This window comes from Astatotilapia calliptera, chromosome 3 (assembly GCF_964374335.1).
Source record: "Astatotilapia calliptera chromosome 3, fAstCal68.1, whole genome shotgun sequence".
In the NCBI taxonomy this organism is placed as follows: Eukaryota; Metazoa; Chordata; class Actinopteri; order Cichliformes; family Cichlidae; genus Astatotilapia; species Astatotilapia calliptera.
The window spans coordinates 63,742,139-63,765,867 of record NC_137424.1 but is presented as its reverse complement, the minus strand read 5'-3'; the positions used below and the strand labels follow the sequence as shown (position 1 = coordinate 63,765,867).

At 40.6% G+C, this 23,729-nt stretch overlaps 2 protein-coding genes across 3 annotated transcripts; one reads left to right on the top strand and one right to left on the bottom strand.

Moving 5' to 3' along the window:
- The first annotated feature begins 2,822 nt into the window (after positions 1–2,822).
- tlr2 (toll-like receptor 2) lies at positions 2,823–23,465 on the top strand. The gene is made up of 13 exons (XM_026163157.2): positions 2,823–2,963; positions 6,258–6,538; positions 7,381–7,537; positions 7,681–7,830; positions 8,384–8,590; positions 8,683–8,805; positions 8,931–9,081; positions 13,327–13,491; positions 13,600–13,779; positions 13,857–13,997; positions 14,074–14,582; positions 15,186–15,654; positions 23,134–23,465. The coding sequence occupies exons 2-12, from the start codon at positions 6,259–6,261 to the stop codon at positions 15,586–15,588; spliced, it is 2,466 nt and encodes an 821-aa protein (XP_026018942.2). The 5' UTR covers positions 2,823–2,963; position 6,258; the 3' UTR covers positions 15,589–15,654; positions 23,134–23,465.
- On the bottom strand, positions 15,714–23,123 carry LOC145422414 (uncharacterized). 2 transcript variants are annotated; one of them, XR_013903701.1, is made up of 2 exons: positions 22,557–23,123; positions 15,714–15,766 (listed from the first exon to the last, which is right to left on the bottom strand). XR_013903701.1 is itself a non-coding variant. In XM_080293779.1 (2 exons), the coding sequence occupies exon 1, from the start codon at positions 19,018–19,020 to the stop codon at positions 16,312–16,314; it is 2,709 nt and encodes a 902-aa protein (XP_080149905.1). In that variant the 5' UTR covers positions 19,021–19,048; the 3' UTR covers positions 15,714–15,766; positions 15,867–16,311. The 2 variants fall into 2 exon arrangements, 1 of the variants encoding a protein (XP_080149905.1); XM_080293779.1 differs by lacking the exon at positions 22,557–23,123 and adding an exon at positions 15,867–19,048.
- Positions 23,466–23,729: the final 264 nt, after the last annotated feature.

Here is a 23,729-nt window from a genome sequence, read left to right as displayed (position 1 = left end):
GGATTTGGTTGTGGTTGTTGTTTTGGTGGTGTTGCTGGTTTTCTACTATAGGTCTCGTCCCAAAAGCACACACATTCATGCAGCGCTTTTATCTATGTCTGAGTGCAATCTAGCATTCACACATGCTCTGATGTATGCATCAGAGGCAACTTTGGGTTCAGTAACTTGCCTGTGGATACGTAAAGCGTCATCCACCAACTTTCCAGTTGGCAGATGACCTGCTCTACCACCTTAGCCACAGCTGATCCAATTTTTTTTGGCCCAAATGTTTGCTGGTTGACCAAAAATTCTTTATTGTTAATACGATAACATTTTATTTGTTTGTTTGTTTTCTATCATCTATATGTCTTAGAGTGGACAAAAACTTTTATTTTGGAGTGGCACAAATAATTTGTGTGCCTTCTGATATGATGCAGCACACCTGATTGTTCTGTAAATAGTTTTAAATGGTTATATAAAAAACGGCTGCATTTTATGCTCTGAGTCAATAAACTTAGCTAGCAAAGGGAGGCATCCACACTTAAGCCAAATCTGGTAGGAAGTGCCCTCACCTCTACTAAACCCTTAGCTGTCAGTGGGTTTCTTTTTTTGTTTGTTTTCCAAATAAGATCAAAACTCAAGAATGAAAATCTTTCATCTTGAGTTTGCACCCTGGCAACTGGCAACGACTGCTAGCCGACATAAAGCTGTAGGTAGGCTTTAGGTTTTAAGTGAAACTGGTAATTGCTTTGCTTTGGTCACTAGATTGTTGCAGTTACTTGTTGTTTATTAAATATGTCCACTGACTTGAAAACACTGCAACTACAACCACGAGATCCAGCATTAGAGAAACTGTGAGGCAAACCAGGCTACAGTCCCATCATGTGGTAAGATACCTGTATTGCAAACTACCATGCAGGTATAGTCACAATTTGGATTTTTTAGGAAAATTTAGGGGCGTGTGTCATGGTTCCTCAAATGTTGATTCTGTGTCGAATTTTATTTCTTTAGTTTCTGTCTCAATGTTGTTTCCTGTTTTATTCTTTATGTACTTTGTAGTGAATTTAAATTTCGTTGTGTTGTTATTTCTGATGTGTTCCCATTGCATTTCCCACCTTTTCCCTCTGCCCTCATTACCTGGTGTATATTTATTGCCTCCACTTGTCCTTTGTTGCAGTCTCCTTCAGTTCTGTGTGCTCCATTGCTCTGTTTCCCTGGAATCTTAGTTTTGTATTATGAAAGACTCCAGCATGAAAGCTGCTTTGAGTTCATTTCTTGACTCATGAGTCCTGGTCCTAATCCTCCCTGCCACACAGTTGTTTCATGGCATTGTGATTGACACGTGCTGATATGGGCAACTGTAGCTGGTCCTCACCTCCAGTAATTGGAGTTACTGTACTGGAATTATTTACCATGTTTGTGCCTTTTTATTGTCTTGTGATTTTTCATTTAAATGTGTTAAGCGACCATTTACATCACTCTGGTTTTAAAAAAAAACAGGTTGTTTCCTGTAATTTTGCAAAACAACATGGAGGATTTCACCAAAATCATGCCAACAAAAAAGAAAGTTTTGAACCCAATCTTAAAAGTAGAGAGGGTGTCTGTCTCAAACTGGGAGCTGGTTGAAAGCAGACATGAAAACTGAAGGCTCTGCCTCCCATTCTACTTTTAAATACACTAGGAACAACAAGTAAGCGCCTGCAGTCTGAGAGGGAAGTGCTCTAATAGGGTGATATGGTACTAAAAGGTCATTAAGGATGACCTTATATTACCTGTTTATTCAAGAGGAGAAGGAGTATACATTCATCTCTGGATTTAGCAGGGAGCCAGAGAAGAAAAGCCAATATAGGAGACTAACAGGGACTAAATACATATTAGTCCCTGTTAGTATTCTTGCTGCAGCAAATTGGATTAACTGAAGTCTTTTACAGTAGTTCAGCCAAGAAGTAATAAATGCATCCCGAGCCATAAGAGAAAAAAAAATGATATAAATAAATGGTGAATGACCCTGTGTACTGTCATCATCAGTCTCTCAAATTTTTTGAGAAACTGATGATCCCCCACCCGACATGGACTGGTGTCAGTTTGAAACGTTGAAACAGATCGCTATGTCTGTTTCCCTACAAGTATGACACAGTGCCCTAGGTTATTTATTAATAAGTAAGCCAAAATGCAGAAGAAGTCTGCGTGAAAAACTAAGTACACCCTTACTGCTGACTGATGATGATGTACAACAGAGCCGCCTGTATCCCGTTTTTCAGTTTTAGTCAGTTTAACTATCATCAGCACTGTGTGAAATCAAAAAATATTTATGCTCGTCTGGCCATTTTAGCAGCAAGCGGTTCGGGTTGAGGGGAGGAAGACAGGACACTGTACACTATAAATATAAAATTTTATTTATTATTTATATGATTACAATTAACTTTATCCAGTAACATCATATTAAAACATAGACAAGTGCAATTTTAATGTATATATAAATATATATGCTCGCCTACAAACTCGGCATGGTAGTTGTTTATGTGTGCCAAAAGGAAACAGGAAATCATTGTGGTCATGGTACTGTGCACACAGCGGTTGAAGCATGTTCTGGAACTGAAACCATGTGCATGATAATAATTTTATAATACTGGTTCTTCTCCAGCCAGTTTTTTTTTCCTGATAACAAATAGTACATGTGATTAAATTTAACAAAGTGTAACACAGTTTATTTTTCTCTGGATATAACTTAGCCTAATATAATTTTCCAATTTTAGTTTAGAAAGTCTGAAAATAGTTAAATAGTACATTTGAAATATATTTTTAAACTTTTGCACTCACAAGGTTTCCTCCCAAAGTTCACGTCACGCTCACTACCTCTTTTCACACTTGGTTCCAGCTGTCACCCCTGAGATTTATACTTCCTCTTTATGAAGTCATAAAACACTTCAACTCATCCTGTTGTCTTTAACGAGTTTCAGCAGTCAGCTCGGCAAAAATATAAGGTAAGACTTTGACAAACTTCTGACAGAATCCTAAAACAAACCATGAAAAAAACTTTATGCTGTAAAGTTTTGCTGATTTTTACAAGATTGTTTCAGTTTTTATTTTTAATTTTGCAGCAGCAGTGATGATACCATACACTGATTAGCTCTGTCACAGATAGAGGAAAAAGGAGAAGAACTTGGGCTGAGTGCTGTAAAAGGCTCAGTAAAAGCTGTTTGCACACCAAACTAAGGATTGCTTAATGTCCATCCACCACCTTCCACCAAAAGATAAATATTAAAAATAGTTTTATGGTGACATACTGCAGAGTAGCTGCATTTAATGTGAAAGTTGAGGTTCCGAAAGTGCATTTCTATCACCGGGATTGAAAAAGAATAAGAATAATAAAAAATTAGAAATTAATTAGGACTTTATTGTCAATATTCAATCCTATACAATGGTTTCTGAGTCACCTCATTTTAAAAAAACAAGAAGAAAAAAGAAGAAGAAACAGGTTCAGGGAAGAAATACTGTATATAATCACTTCTGTTTGTGTGTCTGTCTGTCTGTCTGTTTTTTAGCAGTCTAGCATCCACAGTTTTCAAGATATCGCTCACAAATTTAGTGTGGTAGATACCAACAACAGCTCAAGCTAACTGAACTTTGGTGAAAATTGGATAAAGATCACACCAAATGTGAAAATAAGTTTAAACGTTATAATACCCACAACATTTTATGGATCGTCTTCAAAGTTCACAAGCACATGTTTAGTCCTAGGGGACACGAGTCCCTGGGTTGACTAAGCATTTGACCATAACCTTCATTTATAGCGCCCAAAGTCAGAGTTAAACTTGAAAAAAATAGAGAAATACATCATGTGTAGGGGCATGGGGAGATCTGTATAACACACCTTTTTATTTTCTCAATACGATCCCCTATGACATCACAATGATGCCATAAAGATTCTCAGTTAAAGTTATTTATAAATATATCCTAAAATCCCAAGTTTTTACAGCTTAGGGTCACTTGAATTAGAAAAAAATTATTTTCCAACTTTAAGCTGTTTTAATCTGTTTTAAAGAGCTCTTTTTTAAGTTCTTTAAAACATTATCTTTAAAGACAAAATTATATGACTTTACAATGAAAAACAAAGATGAATAAACTAGAGTAGATTTCCATATTAGCAATGCTGACATTAGCATAAAGCTGTTCTATGTTTCCCCTTCAGGGGGAGTTATGGACTACCTGAGTGCTCTTGTTGAAATGTTCAAATACAACTGGAAATACAGTATATTAGGCAAAGAAGTTTTAAAAAAAAAACCTTAAAAATTAGTATTTGGCATGACCTTTTCACAGTGTCAAAAACAGGAAAAAGTTCCCTGTGATGATATCACAAGGTCATTTTTAAAGTCTGCAAGTGAAATCAATTGAGAGTGCTGCAAGTCCTTCTGTGATGAACTCCATGAAGACGGGGCAGATGAGGAGAATGCTTTTTGTCTGAGCTCTGTATGAACAGGTGAATCTAATAAAGTCCTGAGTCATGACTAAACTGTTTCTGTAACATGTAATCTGACAAATAAGAGGGGAGTAAACCAGAAACAGATTAATATATGAAGATATAAATGAACCATCCTGAATAAGGACAGTGGGGACAAGTCAACAGTGGTGTGTTAAAGGTTTACATCTGGTTATAGATTTTAATGCCCCATTATAAACACAATCCAACAGATGGAGAGAATAAGTAGATATATGTAAATTATATCACCATAATCCAGAAGGGGTAAAAAGTTGGCAGCAACAAGCCTTTGACTTGCAGTGAAAGATTTCATAAAAAGAACTTCAACTTAAGCCTCAATTTGTTTATCGGGGTCAATATGTAGCTTTAAGGAAAAACTATTATCAATCACAATACTGTAAGTATTTGTATGAAGCCACAGTTTCAACACAAATTGTCTTGAGCAAATACAAGAGAGGTAAGTACTGCAGGTATGCTGTTTCTATTTGAGAACAACATGATCTTGGTTTTTTTCAGCAATTAAAATCAGTCTGAGCTGACACAGCTGACTGTATAAAATCAAAAGCCAGCTGTAATTCTTTAAAAACCATCTTGATGTTTTGAGCACAATAAGTAATTGTATCATCTGCATAGAAATGTACAAATGCATTAAAATTATGTCACAAGCTATTAACATAAATAGTAAATAATTCCAGCCCCGGGACAAAATTCAAAGAAACCTCGAATTCCTGCAAAAATCCCCGGATATGGTATTTGTTTTGCTGTGATGAAACATGACCTTCACTGCAGGATGTGAAACAGATTTTTGCCATATTTATGTACATCTGTTCAGATCACATTCAGCCCCGGTTTCCTGTCCACAGCTTCATATCTGTGCTCATCCGTGAATGCAACATCTTGACACAAATCATATACCTTACAGGCCTTTCTTTAGGACCTCACCTTTATGTTTAAGCTAGCTTTTAAGCTTGGCGAAGGTGTTGATCCCTGTTTGTGTGTGTCCGCGTTAATTTGCAGAACAAAAATTTGATCCTAATGGGATATGCAGCCTGGTTTAAAATTTGCAGTGGTGTATTTGGCTTTTTGGACCCACCTTTACATCAGTTTCCACATCAGTTACTACATATTTCTATTTTAACATTTGGAAAATTCCGTATGGAAAAATAACTTTAAAAAACAATTACAAATATCTGTGTTATATTTTATACAATTTTCATTTTACATTACATTTTACATAATATGTAAAAATGTATGAATCGAGTTGTGATTAATGTATGAAAAATGCACAAATATTAGACAAGCATTTGCTATTTCTGGAGTGAAAGGTGCAAAGGTTCTTTCATTTATTTTTCCCATGGGATGAACTGCTCTATAAATGTATAAATATAAAATGCTGACAAGTCAATGCTTTGAGATGATATTTGTTGCTTCCTGCTCTGATTTCAATGCACTGGCTTTGTTCAAAGAAGATCAATACCCTGGAGCCATAAGAATGGAGGCTGTTATTTGCGACATGACTGAAAACTTCATGTGCTTATGCTTTAACAGATGGAACCATTAGGTGTAGGGTGTGTGAGAAGCTGAAGACATCTCTGTTTTCTGATAACACCTTTCACTTTTGCAGAATTGTGTTGTGAATGAAACTTTTTAGGCTTCCTCTTTGAAATTGTGCTTCTTCCCTGTTGTTCTTTCACTTCTGTGTGTGGGTCCTTTGCAGTCTGAGAAGTATGACTCACTTTCTCCCTGATTTATAAATCATCTCAAACACTACTTCATGTTCTTCACTGATTTCATGCAGCATGAGACGTCCAACCAGCTGCTCCTCTGCTCTCTCCTTCATCCTCGTCCTCCTCTTCCTCTCTGAGAGCTGGGGCCAGAGGTTGAACACAGACAACAAGAAGCCATCCTGCGATCACTGCAACCAGCAGCTCTTCTGTAACTGCTCCCACAGTGGATTCACCAGTGTTCCCACTGTAACAGGCAGTGCCTTGAGTCTTGATCTTTCCTTTAATAAAATAACAGCTGTGATGAATGATGACCTGACGGGCCACATGCAACTGAAGGTTCTTGATCTCCACGGTAACACATAAAGTATTGATTGAGTGGGTGTTGGTGGAGGGGCAAGCTGTGCTGATGGAAAAAAGTGAGAAGAATACCAACAGCTAACTATAAAAAATATTCTTTTGACAACATTTTATTTTGAAAAGTGAGACTATTTCAGCCTTTTTATCTGCTTTTTCTGTAACTAGTAGGATCATCAGCATATCCCAATGGACAAAATACTGGTTTTGTCTACTCACTCTGTATTGTGCAGGTGTTGTTGCAAGTTAAAATTTGACAAAAATCTTTTTTTTTCTTTTTAAATAATGGGAGTCATTTGGATTTGTGGTTGCATGTTTTAGTCATAAGGGATGTAATTTGAAGCCAGAAGTCATGTTGTAGTGATAGTCCGACTGGGTGAAAGTCTACCAAAGTATATACATTTGGATGTGTAAATTATGCACGTCAAGGGACACGATGGCCATGAAACCTTGTCCTGAAATTTACTTTAAAACATTGAAAAGGTGATTTCAGGTTAAGTGCATGGCATCATCACACTCTCACTTGAAGACTCTGGGGGGAGGCAGTCATGCATAAAATGTGAACTATGATTGTGAAAAACTTGATCCAAAGTCTTGTTATCTATTTAAATATTTACTTTACAACAAAGTGTGCCATGAACAAGGGCTCCCAATGACATTATGATGTTTTGTAACAAGTCATTACAAATCCTTTATCTGCTACAGTTACTTTTTACTTGTTTGTTTTCCAGTTGCTACAAAAAAGACTTGGCAGAGCTCTGGGATTTCAATTCAGTGTTTGATTTTCATCAATAAAATGTGTTTACAATTTGTTTTAAGATAGATGTTACTATCCTCCAGGCAATGGCTTAGCTGAGATCCATCCATCAGCTTTTGACTCTCTGTGGAGCCTGGAACAGCTGGATCTCTCTTACAACCAGCTGACTATGCTCAACCACAAATGGTTCAGCAAGCTGGAAGCTCTGCAGCAGCTCAACCTACTCAACAACCCATACAGGTAATAAGCTAAAGGTACCAAAATTGTGACAAGACAAAAAAAAAAAAAACGTAAGTTATTATTATTATTATTATTATTATTATTATTATTATTATTATTATTATTACATTATGGTTATTTTCTTTTCCTGTGCTCTCATCTAGTTACCTCGGTTCTCCTCCAGTATTTGGGGCCCTAGTCAGACTAAGGAAGCTGGCCCTTGGAGGTCCTTCTCTGAAGGAGCTCCGGAGAGGAGATCTGTCTGGAGTCACCCAGCTGGAGGAGTTAACTGTTCATGCAAACAACCTGACCAGGTTTGCACGGGTTTTGGTAGTGGTGTTAAGTTACTGTCTTTATTAGTGGTGGTAGATTCAAATTAGTGTCCTTTATTCTAACTGCCTTGAGTCTTTTGTTTATGGTTAACTGTAGTGAGGCTATGAATACATTTTTATAGGTGGCTATAGATGGCTAAACGTAAGTTACTTAGTAGGTTAATGAATCAACACGCTTTATGAATTTTCTTTGCTATTGCAAAATGTAACCGTTTCCATCTCAACTTCAGAAATGTGTGTCAAAATAATGAAGAATAACTAAGAGACATCTTTAAAGACTCATATTTATGGCATAACTCTTTTATATATAATTTCAGTTATATATAAAAGTTACTTTTTTAAAAAAGTTCTTTAAAATGTGTTGGTTATGGTCTATTTTTATAGATTCTTTATACTTATTTGGGCTAACAAACCAACACTTCTCTATGTGCTTTTACTAAATATACAAATCAATATCTGATGCTTTTATTATTGTGTATACTGTCTTCCTTTTCACGTATCCTCAACTTTTAGCTTCTGTATCTTGCTTCTGCAGCTATGACGCTGGTACATTAGCACACATTTGGCCGATAGGTCATGTCACCTTGAGTCTCCATGGTCCTTTTCTAACAAATGTGACCTTGGCTGGGTCTATGATTGATGATGTGTCATATCCTGAGACACCCATCATTCTGAAAGACATCAATTTGAATGGAGTTCAGTCTGTTCAGCCCTTTAGTAAGGCAGCCAAAAGGAGGATCAGGTATGGACATCACTTCTACTTGGGTAAAACTAATATTCTAACAAACTGGGAAACAAACAAACCTATTCTTCCTCTGTGTTGTAACTCTTCAGGTATTTGACCCTACATAATGTTTCTGTGTCTGACGAGGCTATTGTTGACTTCCTGGTGGTATTAGATGGAGTTCCACTGACCAAACTTACCATAGAAGATGTCACACTGATGGGCGAAGGCTGGTAGGAAAGAAGCACATTATCTTTTTGGCATATGTCCCAGTTAGCAACTTTGGTTCAAAAGAAACGTTTGTGTATTATACAGGAAATTGAAAACAACAAACTTGTCTTTTTTTGGTTGGGGTTAGGTGGGGGAAAGCTAGCCAAACTGATCACAGAAGCATAGATGAGTTCTACATCCGTAACCTTGTAATTCTGGATGTCTACAAATTTACCTCACTTCTACAATTGGGTTTTCTGCTGGAGTATCCAAGAAGGGTGTCTGTCATAAACGCCAAGGTAAAAATAATTTTCTCAGTATGTTCCTAACTGTGGAAACAGACAGCTTAAATCTCTGAGACAGCTTTCTGTATCCTTCCCCTTCTGTATCCTTCCCATGATGGTGAACAGTCTTTGTCTTCAGGTCATTTGAGAGTTTTTTGAGACCCACATGTTGCTACTCTTCAGAGAAAATTTAAAGAGGAGGGAAACTTACGATTGACAATGTTCCCTCTGCTGGCACGGTCTCTGCGCACTGAAAGTCTGCGTTGCACACAAAGAAAAAATCTAACCTGAATTGAAATTAAAATTAAAACTTCAACAATTCCGTTTTGCAGTGTTAGTCAGTGAGTGACTGGCTGCTCCCGTATGGGATTAGAACGATGACACCTTATCCCATAGTCCAGCCAATGATGTGATTCACATTCGTATATACGGAGCTAATCAACGTTGTTGACAGGCTATGACAGCGTCCTAATGTGCCCACACCGGTGTTTTAGCTAGCAAAGCGGCGTGGCTGATGTGGAGTGAAGCCACGTTAATGACAACGTGTACAACCACTGGAGATGTCGACCAATCAAAAAATGATATGGCAAGTTGTTAAGAAACGGGGGAAGTTTTAGGAGTGATGGCGGTGTTTTGAGATGTGAGAGATTTGTGACGTTTAGCGCAAATCTTGTGTAGTTAGTGTGTAGTGTAGTCAATAGTTTTGTGTGTGTCAGAACAATGAGGCGACTGCTGAATATTACAGGTGTTACAGCAGTGATACATCTCCTGTTGTCAGGACTGCAGGTATCAGGCTGTTGTTCTCCTTTATTTCATAGTAGACAGAAATTATTTTTGGAGTGGCACAAATAATTTGTGTGGCATCAAATTTGATGCAGAACAGCTGATTGTGCTGTAAATATTTTGAAATGTTTATTTTAAAAAAATGCTATTAAAATGCCAGTCTCTAAAGTGACCAGCTCTGTAATGTATGCTGCTTGTGTAACATTTTCAAAATCAGAATCAGAATCGTGTTTATTGGCCAAGTATATGTGCAGACACATACAGGGAATTTGGTTCCGGTAGATGGTGGCTCTCAAGCACAGCAATGTAAATCACACACACACACACGTGTCTATATATACACATTACACATACATACACAAAGCTGTGTAAACCAACTATAAATAACGAATCTAAACTTATATACATAGAATACAGAAATGAAATGAGGTGAAATGAATACTACAGAATGTACATAAGGTACAGCTGCAGTCTGGCAGTGGCAGTGGGAGCAGTGGGAGCAGTGTGACAGGTCAACTGTTAAGAAGGGAGATGGCGAGGGGAAAGAAACTGTTCCTATGTCGGGTGGTCCTGGTCTGCAGGCTTCTGTACCGTCTGCCAGAGGGCAGCAGATCAAAAAGTCTGTGTGCAGGGTGTGAGGGGTCTGTGATGATTTTCCCTGCTCGTTTCCTGGTTCTTGAGAGGTACAGATCCTGGATGGAGGGCAGGGGGGCGCCGATGATCCTTTCTGCTGTCCGTACAGTCCGCTGCAGTCTGCTCCTGTCCTGTTTAGTGGCTGCTCCATACCAGACTGTGATGGAGGAGCACAGGACAGACTCAATGACCGCAGTGTAGAACTGGATCAGCAGCTCCTGTGGAAGACTGTACTTCCCCAGTTGTCTCAGGAAGTACATCCTCTGCTGGGTCTTTTTGAGGATGGAGTTGATGTTGGTCTCCCACTTCAGGTCCTGGGAGATGGTTGTACCCAGGAACTTGAAGGTCTTCACAGTTGACACAGGGCTGTCTGATATGGTGAGGGGGAGTAGAGTTGAGGGATGTCTCCTGAAGTCCACTGTCATCTCTACAGTCTTAAGAGTGTTCAGCTCCAGATTGTGCTGACTGCACCAGAGTACCAGCCGCTCAACTTCCTGCCGGTATGCAGACTCATCACCATCTTGAATGAGGCCAATGACAGTGGTGTCATCTGCAAACTTTAGGAGTTTGACAGCCGAGTTCTTGGAGGTGCAGTCGTTAGTGTAGAGGGAGAACAGTAGTGGTGAGAGGACACATCCTTGAGGGGCACCAATACTGAGGGACCGGGTTTCAGAGGTGATCTCCCCCAGCCAAACTTGTTGCTTTCTGTCTGTCAGGAAGCTGGTGATCCACTGACAGGTAGCTGGTGACACGCTGAGCTGGGAGAGTTTGGAGGAAAGAAGTTCAGGCACAATGGTGTTAAAAGCCGAACTAAAGTCACAAACAGGATCCTGGCATAAGTTCCAGGATCCTGTCAAGGTGTTGCAGGATGTAATGCAGCCCCATGTTCACTGCATCATCCACCGACCTGTTTGCCCGGTAGGCAAACTGCAGAGGGTCCAGCTGGTGGCCAGTAATGTCTTTCAGATGGGCTAACACCAGTCGTTCGAAGGATTTCATGACCACAGACGTCAAGGCGACAGGTCTGTAGTCATTCAAGTCCTGTGATGGTGGGTTTCTTGGGAACAGGGATGATGGTGGAGTGTTTGAAGCAGGAGGGAACTTCACACAGCTCCAGGGATCTGTTGAAGATGTGAGTAAAGATGGGAGCCAGCTGTTAAGCACAGGTTTTGAGGCAGGAGGGTGAGACGCCGTCTGGTCCGGGGGCTTTCCTGGGCTTCTGTTTCTGGAATAGTCGGCTCACATCCTGAGTGTGTATTCTGAGTTTCAGGGAGGAGGAAAGGGGGGTGGAGGTCGTTGAGTCTGGATTGGGGAGGGTGGTGGTGGTCGTTGAGTCTGGATTGGGGAGGGTGGGGGTGGTCGTTGAGTCTTGATTGGGGAGGGGCAGGGTGAAGGGGGGAGAGGTGGAAGGTGTGTTGGGGGTCAATGTCTGAAGCAATGTCCCTGGGGAGGGGAGGGTGGGGCGTGGGAGTCTGTCCGTCTCAAACCTGCAATAGAAAGTGTTTAACTCGTTGGCCAGGTCTTTGTTTGCTTCACCAGCGCGACTCCCCCGTCGCTCTCTGTGGCTTCTCCAGGAGCCACAGAGAGCTGCTGCGCCTCCAACTAAAATCTCCAAAAAACTTTCCGGGTTTGTGAAAAATGGATAAGAACTATAGTGAGATGACTGCCTGATGTTTAGCAGTTGTTCTCTGGAGAAAGTGATGTAGTCTGAGTGACCAAAAGCGCAGAAAATGAACAGAAACAAGAAAAGTGCGAGAGAGCGCAGTACCGAGGCTGCCATCTGCGGCGCCATCTTGGATGGATGATGGAGAACAAATCTATGGAAAATACTGATTAGTTTACTCTCTAGAGACATTTTTTCAGGATATCCATACAGTGATCAACTATGATTTTGAAAGCCTTGAGTTCACTGTTTTCAGTTGAAGATGGATTTTTTTAAGCTGACAAAAAAAAAATTAGTAAGATGAAATTAAAACAAATCTTTTCTACCGGAACATAAACAGACACCTAGATGGTCTGTTTATTTTTTTACTTATCTTTAGGTCATCTGTGAGTTTGGCTTTTGTGGAGTTTGTGTGAAGATGTGGATAATTTTCAGATCAGCATGTATTCAAGAGAAAGGTTTTAGCTTATAAGTTTTACTTGTATATACTGTTTATACATACCATAGATGAAGATGGCCATTTCATCTAAAAACTCTTGTTTTTATTTTCTCTGACCCTAGTGCAGATGAAAGCAAAGCCAGAGATTTGTTGAACTATTTACTGATATTATAGATTGTATCAACACATCCCTTTCATTTTAAGTTTTCCTTACAGAGTTAACCTCTTCAGGAGACATAAAATCAAACTAAGGATACTTGCAAACATGTTTATAATGCCCTGCAGGGTAGTTGGATGTTCTTTCAAGTTTCTACATGAAACTTTTTTACCTGATAGTTGCTACAATATACTTTGTTCATACTGTTTTCTGCATTGTACATGGAAATGGAAATGATTGCCAAAAAGGCCCCTGTTTCCTGTGCATGCAATATTTACAGCTGTCCACCATTTTTCTTTAATTTGGCTAATCCAGGGTCATGCAGGGGCCCGGAGACTATCCCACCTTATAGGGTAGCAGGGTACACCTCGGACAGGTATCCAGTCTGTTGCAAGACTAACAAAGAGAGACAGATAACTATTCGTTTTCACAATCAGACCTGTGGCCAAATAAGAATCAACAGTTTACCTAACATGTCTGTCTTGTGGACGGATGTTGGAGTTATAATGCAAACTGAAGGAAAATACTTACCTTACAGCTTCCCACTTTGCAGTCATATTGACGAGTTTTGGTTCTTTCCTTTAGGTGTTTGTGATGCCTTGTCTTACGTCCCATCTGCTGAAGAACCTGCAGTATCTGGACCTGTCCGACAACCTTCTGACGGACCTGACTCTGGAGGAGACGCTTTGTGGTACAACACAAACTTTGAAGGACATTCGAGTTTTAAACTTCAGTGGAAATGCTCTGAAGGTGAAGTATGAAACTTTAATAAAATCTGCGTTACCTACAAGTATTCAAGAATACTGAGGATTGATGACGACAAGTACTTTCCATCTTTCATTCCCCATTTCTGTCCAGTCTTTGTCCACCGTGAGCCGACTGGTCACAAAGTTCTCTAAACTGACACACCTGGATATTAGTAGGACCGGTTACAGCTTCATGCCCTCAAGCTGTCCTTGGCCTTCCACCCTGCGATTCCTAAACATCTCCGGGGCAAAGTTCACAGCCATTACCCCCTGTCTACCCCAAACCCTGGAGGTATGAAGACCATGTATTGACCTGGCAGATTGACCTGGCAACCTATTTTTTTTTCCCTTATGCTTTATTCTTTACAGGTGCTGGATTTGAGCAACAACAACCTTAAAGATTTCACTCTACTTCTGCCTGTACTCAGGGAACTGTATCTCTCTGGCAACAAGTTTCTGAGGTTGCCCTCTGGGCTATCCTTCCCCAATCTACAAACCCTGACCATCCAGGTAATAAGTCAGATCATATGTTTATGCTTCTGATCCTCGTAGTGTTTCCATTATGATACACATTTTATTTCCACAGTCAAATACCCTGAACATGTTTGGCAAAACAGACCTCCAGTCATACCAGCGACTCGATAACCTCCAGGCTGGTCAGAATAAGTTTGTCTGCTCCTGTGACTTTGTCAGCTTTGTCCAGTTGGAACTCCGAGAAGGTGGAGGTATACAACTGACAGATGGAGTGGACAGCTACATCTGTGACTACCCTTTCTATCTACATGGACAGCCAGTGGATCAAGTCCGACTCTCAGTTGTCATGTGCCATCAGGTTTTGTTTGTGTCAGTGAGCTGTGGCTTGGCGTTGTTTGTAGCCACTCTGCTGTCTGTGGTGCTGTGGCGCATCCATGCCTTTTGGTACCTCAAGATGATCTGGGCATGGCTCAAGACCAAGCGTAATTCTCGACAACGGCAGCAACGCAGAGATAAGGCAGACACAGAAGCCCTGATATCCTTTGATGCCTTTGTTTCCTACAGTGAAAGAGATGCTGGCTGGGTGGAAAATTTTTTGGTACCTGAGCTAGAGGAGCCAAGGTAAGTTCATCAGTTTTTGTGATATTATTTGACATAATTTCAGCCAAAGTGTCCATATTGTCATTACTGTGTTCATCAGTAATAAAGGTTTCAGTGTAGTTTTTCTGAACAAATACAGCTATCTGGCATTTTTTAAAAGGGTAGTTCTGACATCCGACAATGAAACTGCTCTCTGTGTAAATGCTGCATGATATAAGTAACTAGAGCTTTTGGCTACTGTTAATGACTGTTAAGAAGACAAAATTGGGTTTCAAACATAGTTTAACCTAAATAAACTGAAACACTTCCAAACTGGGTGTATCAACCTCTTTAAAAAGCTTCCATTTTTTAATAACCTAAATTTTGGGGTGATGTAGAACACTTGACATGGAAGATCTTTGATCAAGATCTGAGTCCAAACAATGTGTTATCAAAGCAAGTTTAATAGAGTTTTTAAAATTCTTGCATTAACCATTTTTTAAATCATACAGATTTAAACTCATGAAATGATTGCAAAACTTAAAGTATATTAATTATTTTGATTGTGCAGTCTCTGGCTTATACGCTGTATACCAAATTAGAAAGTAGAAAGGCTGAAAGCTGCTTTTTTCTTCACTTCAACAGTGAAAGCAGCTCTGGGACTAGGTCAACATCCCACCGGCCCTTGACTCTCTGCCTTCACAAGCGGGATTTCCTTCCTGGACAATGGATTGTGGACAACATCATGAATGCTATCGAACGCAGTCGGAGAACTGTCTTCATCCTCTCCGAGAATTTTGTGCAGTCTGACTGGTGCCGCTATGAGCTTGACTTCTCTCACTTCTGGCTTTTTGATGGTCAAGCCACTGGTGAGGCAGCCATTTTGATCCTACTAGAGCCATTGTCGAAGGATGATGTCCCCAAACGCTTCTACAAACTGCGCAAACTGATGAGTTCCACCACCTACCTAGAGTGGCCACAGGAGGAAGAGAAGAGGGAGGAGTTCTGGAGGAGTCTGCGCAATGCTTTGAGAGGAAACGATAACTAAAAGAGCAGAATATAATAAAGAATGAGAAGAAAAAGAAAGAGTTGGACAATAAGGGATACAAGAGAGGTGTAACTGCTCCTGAAGGTTTTTCATGTTCGAAGTAGAATAAAGGGCCATGCTCCAACTGATGTTCAGCCAGTATTTTAATCTTCTTTTCACCAGCAAACACCGTGAAAAACTATGGTGAAATGATCAATGAAAAACACGGATATTACATCAGCAGAACAAAAATTACAACTCAAATAAAACATACACACAAAGTAAATGCACCAACATACCGTGTGCGCCTTTCTACTGAACATTCATGAGCAATTGTAGTCCATATCGTCTATATTTCCACCCTTTGCACAGGCTAGCATTCTCTTTCTGGCTCGAGCCTTCAGTCTCTGGTGACACGTGCGCTTAATTGAGCCTCACCCCAAAGCATGCGCACCACAAAGCGCCACACTCAGGCCCACCAGTAGGTGGCGACAACACAACATGAATCCAGATTAAACACCAAATTTTGAACATTGCAATCACATAATAATTACATTTCAATGCGACAGCTACACTGCCACCAAAATTACAAAGGATTTCTATTTACATGTGTTAAACAAAATTAAATCCTGTAATTTTTAATAAATTGACAATCAAACATCAACTTATGTTACAAAAAAAAACACTTCTTAAATAAACTTATAGATCACATATTATGTTTGTGTTCTTAACCCTTGTACTACTTCACTGTAGTTTAGACCCTTTAACTAGTACCACTAGTTTCTGAACTGGTCTCTCAAGAAAAGAGACTTGTTTCAAACGTTCACCTTTCTTTCCCAGATCCTTTTGCCCTATTTGGATCTTAACCGTCCGCACTAAACCATCATCATCTTCATTGGCTTCAACCACCCTTGCCAATTTCCACTCATTTCTTGGAATATTGTCCTCCTTTAAAATCACTACATCTCCAACCTGTACATTTTGTTTAGGAGTATGCCATCGTTGTCTTAAACTAATGCTGGTTAGGTATTCCTTGCGCCACCTGCTCCAGAACAACTCTGTTAAATATTGCACCCTCCGCCACCTCTTCCTGGCGTACAAATCTTCTCTTACAAATCTACCAGGAGGCGGAAGTGGCACAGACTCTTTCATTGTGAGCAAATGATTAGGCGTCAAAGGCTCAGCACTGTTGGGGTCATTGATTGTATCAGTAGTGAGTGGACGATGGTTCAAAATTGACATGGCCTCATAGAAGAAAGTTCTCAATGAGGTGTCATCCAACCTCCCTGTGGCTTGGGCTAGGACAGAACTCATGACATTCCTAACAGTGCGGATCTGTCGTTCCCAAATGCCTCCTCTGTGACTAGCTTCAGGAACATTCATTTGAAAGTCACACTGGTTTTTAGCTAGATAAGTAGAAATCATCTCCTTGTCTAATTCCAACAGACCCTTCTTGAACTCGTTCTTAGCTCCGACAAAATTTGTCCCTTGGTCAGAACGAATCTGTCTGACTGTGCCTCTGATTGCTATGAAGCATCTTAAAGCATTTATAAATGCGTCAGTGGAGAGATCCTCCAACATCTCAATGTGCGCGGCTCTCGAGCTTAAACACGTAAACAAAAGGCCATACCTCTTCCATTCCTTTCGACCTTGTTTCGTATAGAAGGGGCCGAAAACATCAACTCCAGTGTAGGTGAATGGGGGCGAAGGATCCACTCTGTCAAATGGCAAGTCAGCCATGCGTTGTTCTTCAGCTGGCCCACGCACTTTTCTACAATTGACACACCCTTTAATGCATTTGGCCACTACCTTACTGCCACCTATGATCCAATAGCCACTTTCCCTGAGTTTGTTCAGAGTTTGGCCTCGGCCTTGGTGTTGCGTTTTCTTGTGACAGTGGTCAAGAACGAGTTGTGTGACAATGCCTTCCTTTGGAAGGATTACTGGATGATTCAATGCAAATGATGCTGAGGATTTTCTCAACCTTCCTCCAACCCTAAGCAGGTTGTCTACCAAAATAGGATCAAGTTGATACATTTTATGAGTTTTTGGTAGTCCAGCTGAGTTTTGACTGAACCATTTGAGCTCTTCTTTAAAGGCTTCCCTCTGTGCTGCCTGGAGGAGTACAAAGGCAGCCATTTGTCTTTCTTTTACACTAATGGGTCCTGAGTTATCTCTCCTTGCAAGTCTTTTAATTCTTGCCACAACGTTAAGAGCTGTATCCCAATTGGAAAATCTTGAGAACCTCTCAAGAAAGCTGTTTTCTTCAAGGGCATTTGTTTTCAGGACCTTTACTTCTGGGTCCCCAACAAGAAGATCAGGGGAATGTTGGTTTGTGACAATTTCCCTTTCCCATAGGAATTTAGGTCCAGTGAGCCAATTCGAGCTTAGCAGATCTGCCACCTTGAGGCCCCTAGACGCGTGATCAGCTGGATTTTGATCAGATTCAATGTAAAACCATTGCTTCGGATCAGTAGAGTCTCTTATTTTCTGAACTCGATTTGCCACAAAGACATGAAAGCGACGAGCATCATTTTTTATGTATCCAAGCGTCACTTTAGAATCTGTCCAGAAAAACTCCTCGTCAATTTTCCGCTCGAGCTCTGACCTGAGGAAGTTACTTACAGCTGCAGAAACTGCAGCTGCAGTGAGCTCAAGGCGTGGGATAGTGATTATTCTTGTGGGTGCCACTCTGGCTTTACCCATGACCAGTGCACAATGCACGTTCTTATCAGCAACAATCCTGATGTATGAACATTGTCCATAGCCACTGCTGCTGGCATCCGAAAAATGATGCAGCTCAATTTTTTTGACCTTGCCGAAGTTCTCAGGAACAAGGCATCTTGGTATTTCAATCCTTTTTAGATTCTCCAAGTCACCGAGCCATGCTTTCCATTTGGTCTCTAGTGCCGGAGGAATAGGATCATCCCATCCCACTCCGCGTTTGCACATTTCCTGGAGTACTTGTTTTCCTGTCAAAATGTAGGGTGAGAGAAAACCTAACGGGTCATACACACTAGCAACTGTTGCTAGAATTCCTCGGCGTGTGGCTGGCCTTTCTTTGAGGGCTACACTGAATGAGAACACGTCAGCCTCTATGTTCCACTTTACTCCCAGCACACTTTGCATTTGAATTACAGAGTAGTTCAGGTTTACATCTTTGGTCTTGCTGGCTCGTTCTGTTTCTGGGATAATGCTCATGACCTCCTTGTTGTTGCATGCAAATTTGTGCAAGCGCAGTTTCCCTTTTGCACAGACCTCTTGTGCTTCACAGACCAGCTGCTTGGCTTCCCTGACTGAATCAATGCTGATTAGCCCGTCATCCACATAAAAGTTTTTGTGAATGAATCTGGCTGCCAGCGGGTAGTCCTTTTTTTGTTCCCTGGCGAGATACTTCATGCCATAGTTAGCACATCCCGGTGATGATGCCGCTCCAAAAATGTGCACTCGCATGCGATACTCCTTAGGCTCAGTATCTGTATTCCCGTCCTTCCACCACAGAAACCTTAAGAAGTCTCGATCCTCTGGGTTGACATGAAAGCGATGAAACATTTTTTCCACATCACACATAATTGCTATTTGATGCTCTCGAAATCTGCACAAAACCCCTGCCAGAGCATTAATCAAGTCTGGGCCTGTGAGTAGGTGGTCATTTAAAGAGATGCCTTCGTGTTTAGCAGAGCAGTCGAAAACAACTCGAATTTTCTCTGGCTTCCTGGGATGATACACGCCATGGTGCGGAATGTACCATGTGTTACTACCTGATGTGCCATCTGCTTCCTCTGCATCACCATCTTTAAAGACACTATTCATGAACTTGATGTAGTCTTCTTTGTACTTTGGGTTCTTATCCATTTTTCCTTTTAAACGTTTCAAGCGAAACATTGCAAGCTGCTTGTTATTTGGAAGCTGTGGGCGTTCTCTAAAAGGCAGAGGCATTTCTAAATGGCCTTCCTCATTGTAGTGAATGTTCTCATTCAGCATCTCTAGAAACTGAATGTCCTCTTGAGATACACTCCCTTCTTTATGGTTTGTGTCCAGAAAGTCAATTTCAAGTGCTTTAATCACAGAAGCAGGTGTGACAGATGGCAGCTCCTTTACTGTGACACGATGACAGATCCCTGCTGCTTCCATCGAACTTTTCCATGGCTTAATGGCTCCCACGATACTCCACCCTAAGTCTGTCTTTATTGCATAGGGATCATAATCATTTCCTGGTATGACTTCCCTTGGCTTTAGTGCTCTTGCACAGTCGTAACCGATGAGAAGAGCTATAGGACAGTCCAAGAGATCTGGCATTTCATTTGCAATGCTAAGTAGATGGGGCCACTTCTTTGCTGTCTCTCGAGTTGGAATAGTGTGTTTCTCCAATGGAATGTACTCTTGAGTGTAGGTTGGTGGCAAGTCAATGTACTTTTTTGAGTTGTACCCTCTTACCCTCAGTCCATCCACTCTTTGACTAGGTACAATCGAACACCTGTCAGTCATTGTTGTCAGCTTTAGCTTCACTGGTTCCCTGCTTGCCTGTATCTTTTCACAAATATCTTGGTCAATAAATGTGTTGCTGCTTTGGGTGTCTAGCAGAGCATAAACCAATGTCTCTTGATTCTTCGCTGATGAAGAAAGCCACACTGGAACAATCATTGAAGTGCAATCATTGTTGCCCACTCTCACACTGCACGATACGGTGGCTGCATTCTCCTCTTCTGATGGTGGTTCAGGTTCATCTCCCAGTGGAGGATCTTCATGGAGAGGAGAAGGGTGGCTTCGTCTGCAGACATTACATGTTGCTCTCTGTCGACAGTTTTTGGAAATGTGGCCGACTCGCAGACAAGCAAAGCACATATTGTTGTCCCTAATAAACTGTTTCTTTTCTTCAAGCGGCATTGCTGTAAACTTTGCACATTTATAGATAAAATGATTTTGCTTGCAGCAGATACATTCAAGTTTCCGTTTGTTCTGAGTTGAGGAAGGGTTGGGTTTTGATTTTCTTTGGCTCTGAACTGGAGTTGTGTTCTTCACATCTTTAGACCCATTTGCTGATGTCACCAGGACACTGGCCTTCAGACGTTTTTGTTCTTTCTCAGGTTTTTCAAATGTGTTTTTTAAGGCAAACAGAGAAGAAACAGGATTACATGCTATACGCGCCTCTTCAGCCACAAAGTCCGCAAATTCTGCAAACCCTGGATATGCCTTTTCTTCATCCAGTAATTTTGTGACATAACGATTCCAGCGGGTTGTGGCCCAGTCAGGAAGTTTCAGCAATATTTTTTGATTTTCTTCACAATCATCTAAAACCTTGAGGCCTTGGACGTGAGGCATAGCATTCTTACAAGAAATGAGGAAATCACTAAACTCTCTCAATTTAAGTGACTCCTTTGGACCAATCTTTGGCCAACTGCTTAGTTTTCCCCTAAAGGCTCTTTGAACTACAAATGGGTGTCCATAGCGTTTGTTCAGAGCATCCCAAGCTTGTTTGTAAGCTTCCTCGTCACTTCGATAAAATGTCCCTTCTAAAACACAGAGAGCTTCTCCACCAATGTACTTCTTCAAGTAGAACAGCTTATGGGCTGAATCTGTGCAGCTAGTCTCGATAAGCGCCTTAAAGCAAGTGCTCCACTCAACAAATTTAAGTGGGTCTCCTGTAAATGTAAACGGCTCTGGCACTGGGAGTCTAGACATTACTAAGGACTCTTTTAATGCCTGCACCAGAGAGAGCTCACTTTCTTTTGGCACCACTTGAGTATCATAGTGAGGGGCGTGAACACTTTGTGAGGTCAGGATGAATTTACCTTCAGAGTGAGGAGGTGCAGTGCTCTGAGGAACTTGGGTGCATGGGGGACTGCTAAGTGGTTTAGGAAGCTGGCTGAAAGACAAAGTACTCCTTACTTCACAATTTCTTATTTCAGCATTCATTTTTGATTCCTCTTCAGCATATACATTGTATTCTGCCTGAATGACCTCAAGATCTCTTTGATTTTCCAACATTTTCAATTGCTCTTGTTGAGCTAATATCTCCTTTCTCCGGGCAGATATTTCCATTTCTCTGTTTATTTCAGCTTGCTTTGATGCCAGTCGTGCTGCTGCCTCTGCTTTCCTTGCAGATACATGACTTCCTTGCTGACTATGGCTGTGCTGGCTATTTCTTCCAGCTCTAGACACAGTTGAGCCATAAATTGATTCTGCACCTTCTCTTTGGAGTAACTGAAGGAGTGATTCTTTTACAGCTCCTGCATCAAACTCTTTGTCAACATCTGCGTAACGCCTTTTCAGAAGTATCATCATCTCAGCAGAAACTGAAGTACAGCTATCCATCTTTCTTCTCATATCTTGAGATGGTGTAGTCAGTGCACGTAAAGCCACATAATCTTGCTGTAGGTCTAACTCACATTTTTCTACTGACTTGATCATTTCAGCTAATTCTGCTTTAGAACATTCTTCTTTAAGTTTGGACCTAGTGAGCTGAATTTCTGCCTTAAAGTTTAAATATGTTGACATAAACTTTCTTTCTTTGCTTGTTATCTCTGTCTGTTTAAACTCACGCATTTTTTCTGTTAGTTGCCTTTGACGGTCTGTCCGTCTCACCTCTGCGTCAGGTTTAGATGATGGCTGAGGCAGCCCTATTTTGTGTATTTCAAGGTCTCCATAAATTTCTCCTATGCGTGCTTCAACTTCTTCTCTTTCTGCATCTTCAAGTTCAGTTTCTAATTTCTTTTCTAACTGTGCCTTTTCAACTTCTAAGGCTATAAGTATTTGCTCAAGGATATGAGTTTCTTGTGTACTCTGCTCCATTACAATGTTTTGAACCAACAACTTAGAACAATAAAAGGAAACTTACCCAGAGTACACTACCTTAAATATCAAACAGCACAGTAATAAACTTTCAATAAATGAACAAATGTACAATATCTACACCATACAATTTTCTTTTTGGCCTTTTCTTAGATCTCTTTATGCAGTTCAAACGTTTCGCTGATGTAAGAACTCACAGTCTACTCTTCCACGTGGGCTGCCGTCTTGGAAGAATGGCGTGCAGGGCTCTGGCTGCTTGCTCCATAACAGGCCACGTTTTTCACTGTAACTGCTCCTGAAGGTTTTTCATGTTCGAAGTAGAATAAAGGGCCATGCTCCAACTGATGTTCAGCCAGTATTTTAATCTTCTTTTCACCAGCAAACACCGTGAAAAACTATGGTGAAATGATCAATGAAAAACACGGATATTACATCAGCAGAACAAAAATTACAACTCAAATAAAACATACACACAAAGTAAATGCACCAACATACCGTGTGCGCCTTTCTACTGAACATTCATGAGCAATTGTAGTCCATATCGTCTATATTTCCACCCTTTGCACAGGCTAGCATTCTCTTTCTGGCTCGAGCCTTCAGTCTCTGGTGACACGTGCGCTTAATTGAGCCTCACCCCAAAGCATGCGCACCACAAAGCGCCACACTCAGGCCCACCAGTAGGTGGCGACAACACAACATGAATCCAGATTAAACACCAAATTTTGAACATTGCAATCACATAATAATTACATTTCAATGCGACAGCTACAAGAGGGATAAATAAAGTCAAAGTAAAGCTGTAGCATCTTAATTCACTGATATCCAAGTCATCATTACTGAAAATCACAATCCTAGCCCCAAACCCCAAATTTATTCCTGTGTTTTGGAGAAAAGCAAAAAGGGTTGTGGTTGTTACCAGTTTCTGTCAGTCCAAGGAGGTGGCCTCCTCCACCAACTAGGACATCATTGTCACTAGGGATGGGAATTGATAACAATTTAGTAATCCCAGTTCTTGTTTCACTTATCAATCTCATTGTCTCCAATGTGAGAGTCACCACCATCTCTAAGCAGCAAATCAAAGACATTAAAATCATGCTAATTAATTACATGCTGTATGCTCAAATGTTTGTACATGTCAGAGCCTCTTTGTTGTGATCAGTTTTGGGATCATTACTCAAAAAAAGTAATTATTGCACATATTGCAAAGAACGCTTTTCTTTAAAGTAATGCAGTACATTACTTCATTACAAACAGGATAAAGATGTTTGTTATACTACTCATTACTTTAATTTTACTATTTAAAATTATCTGAAAAACACGTTCACATTATTACCGTTCACAATATAAACCTGAGGCTACAGCCCTAAACA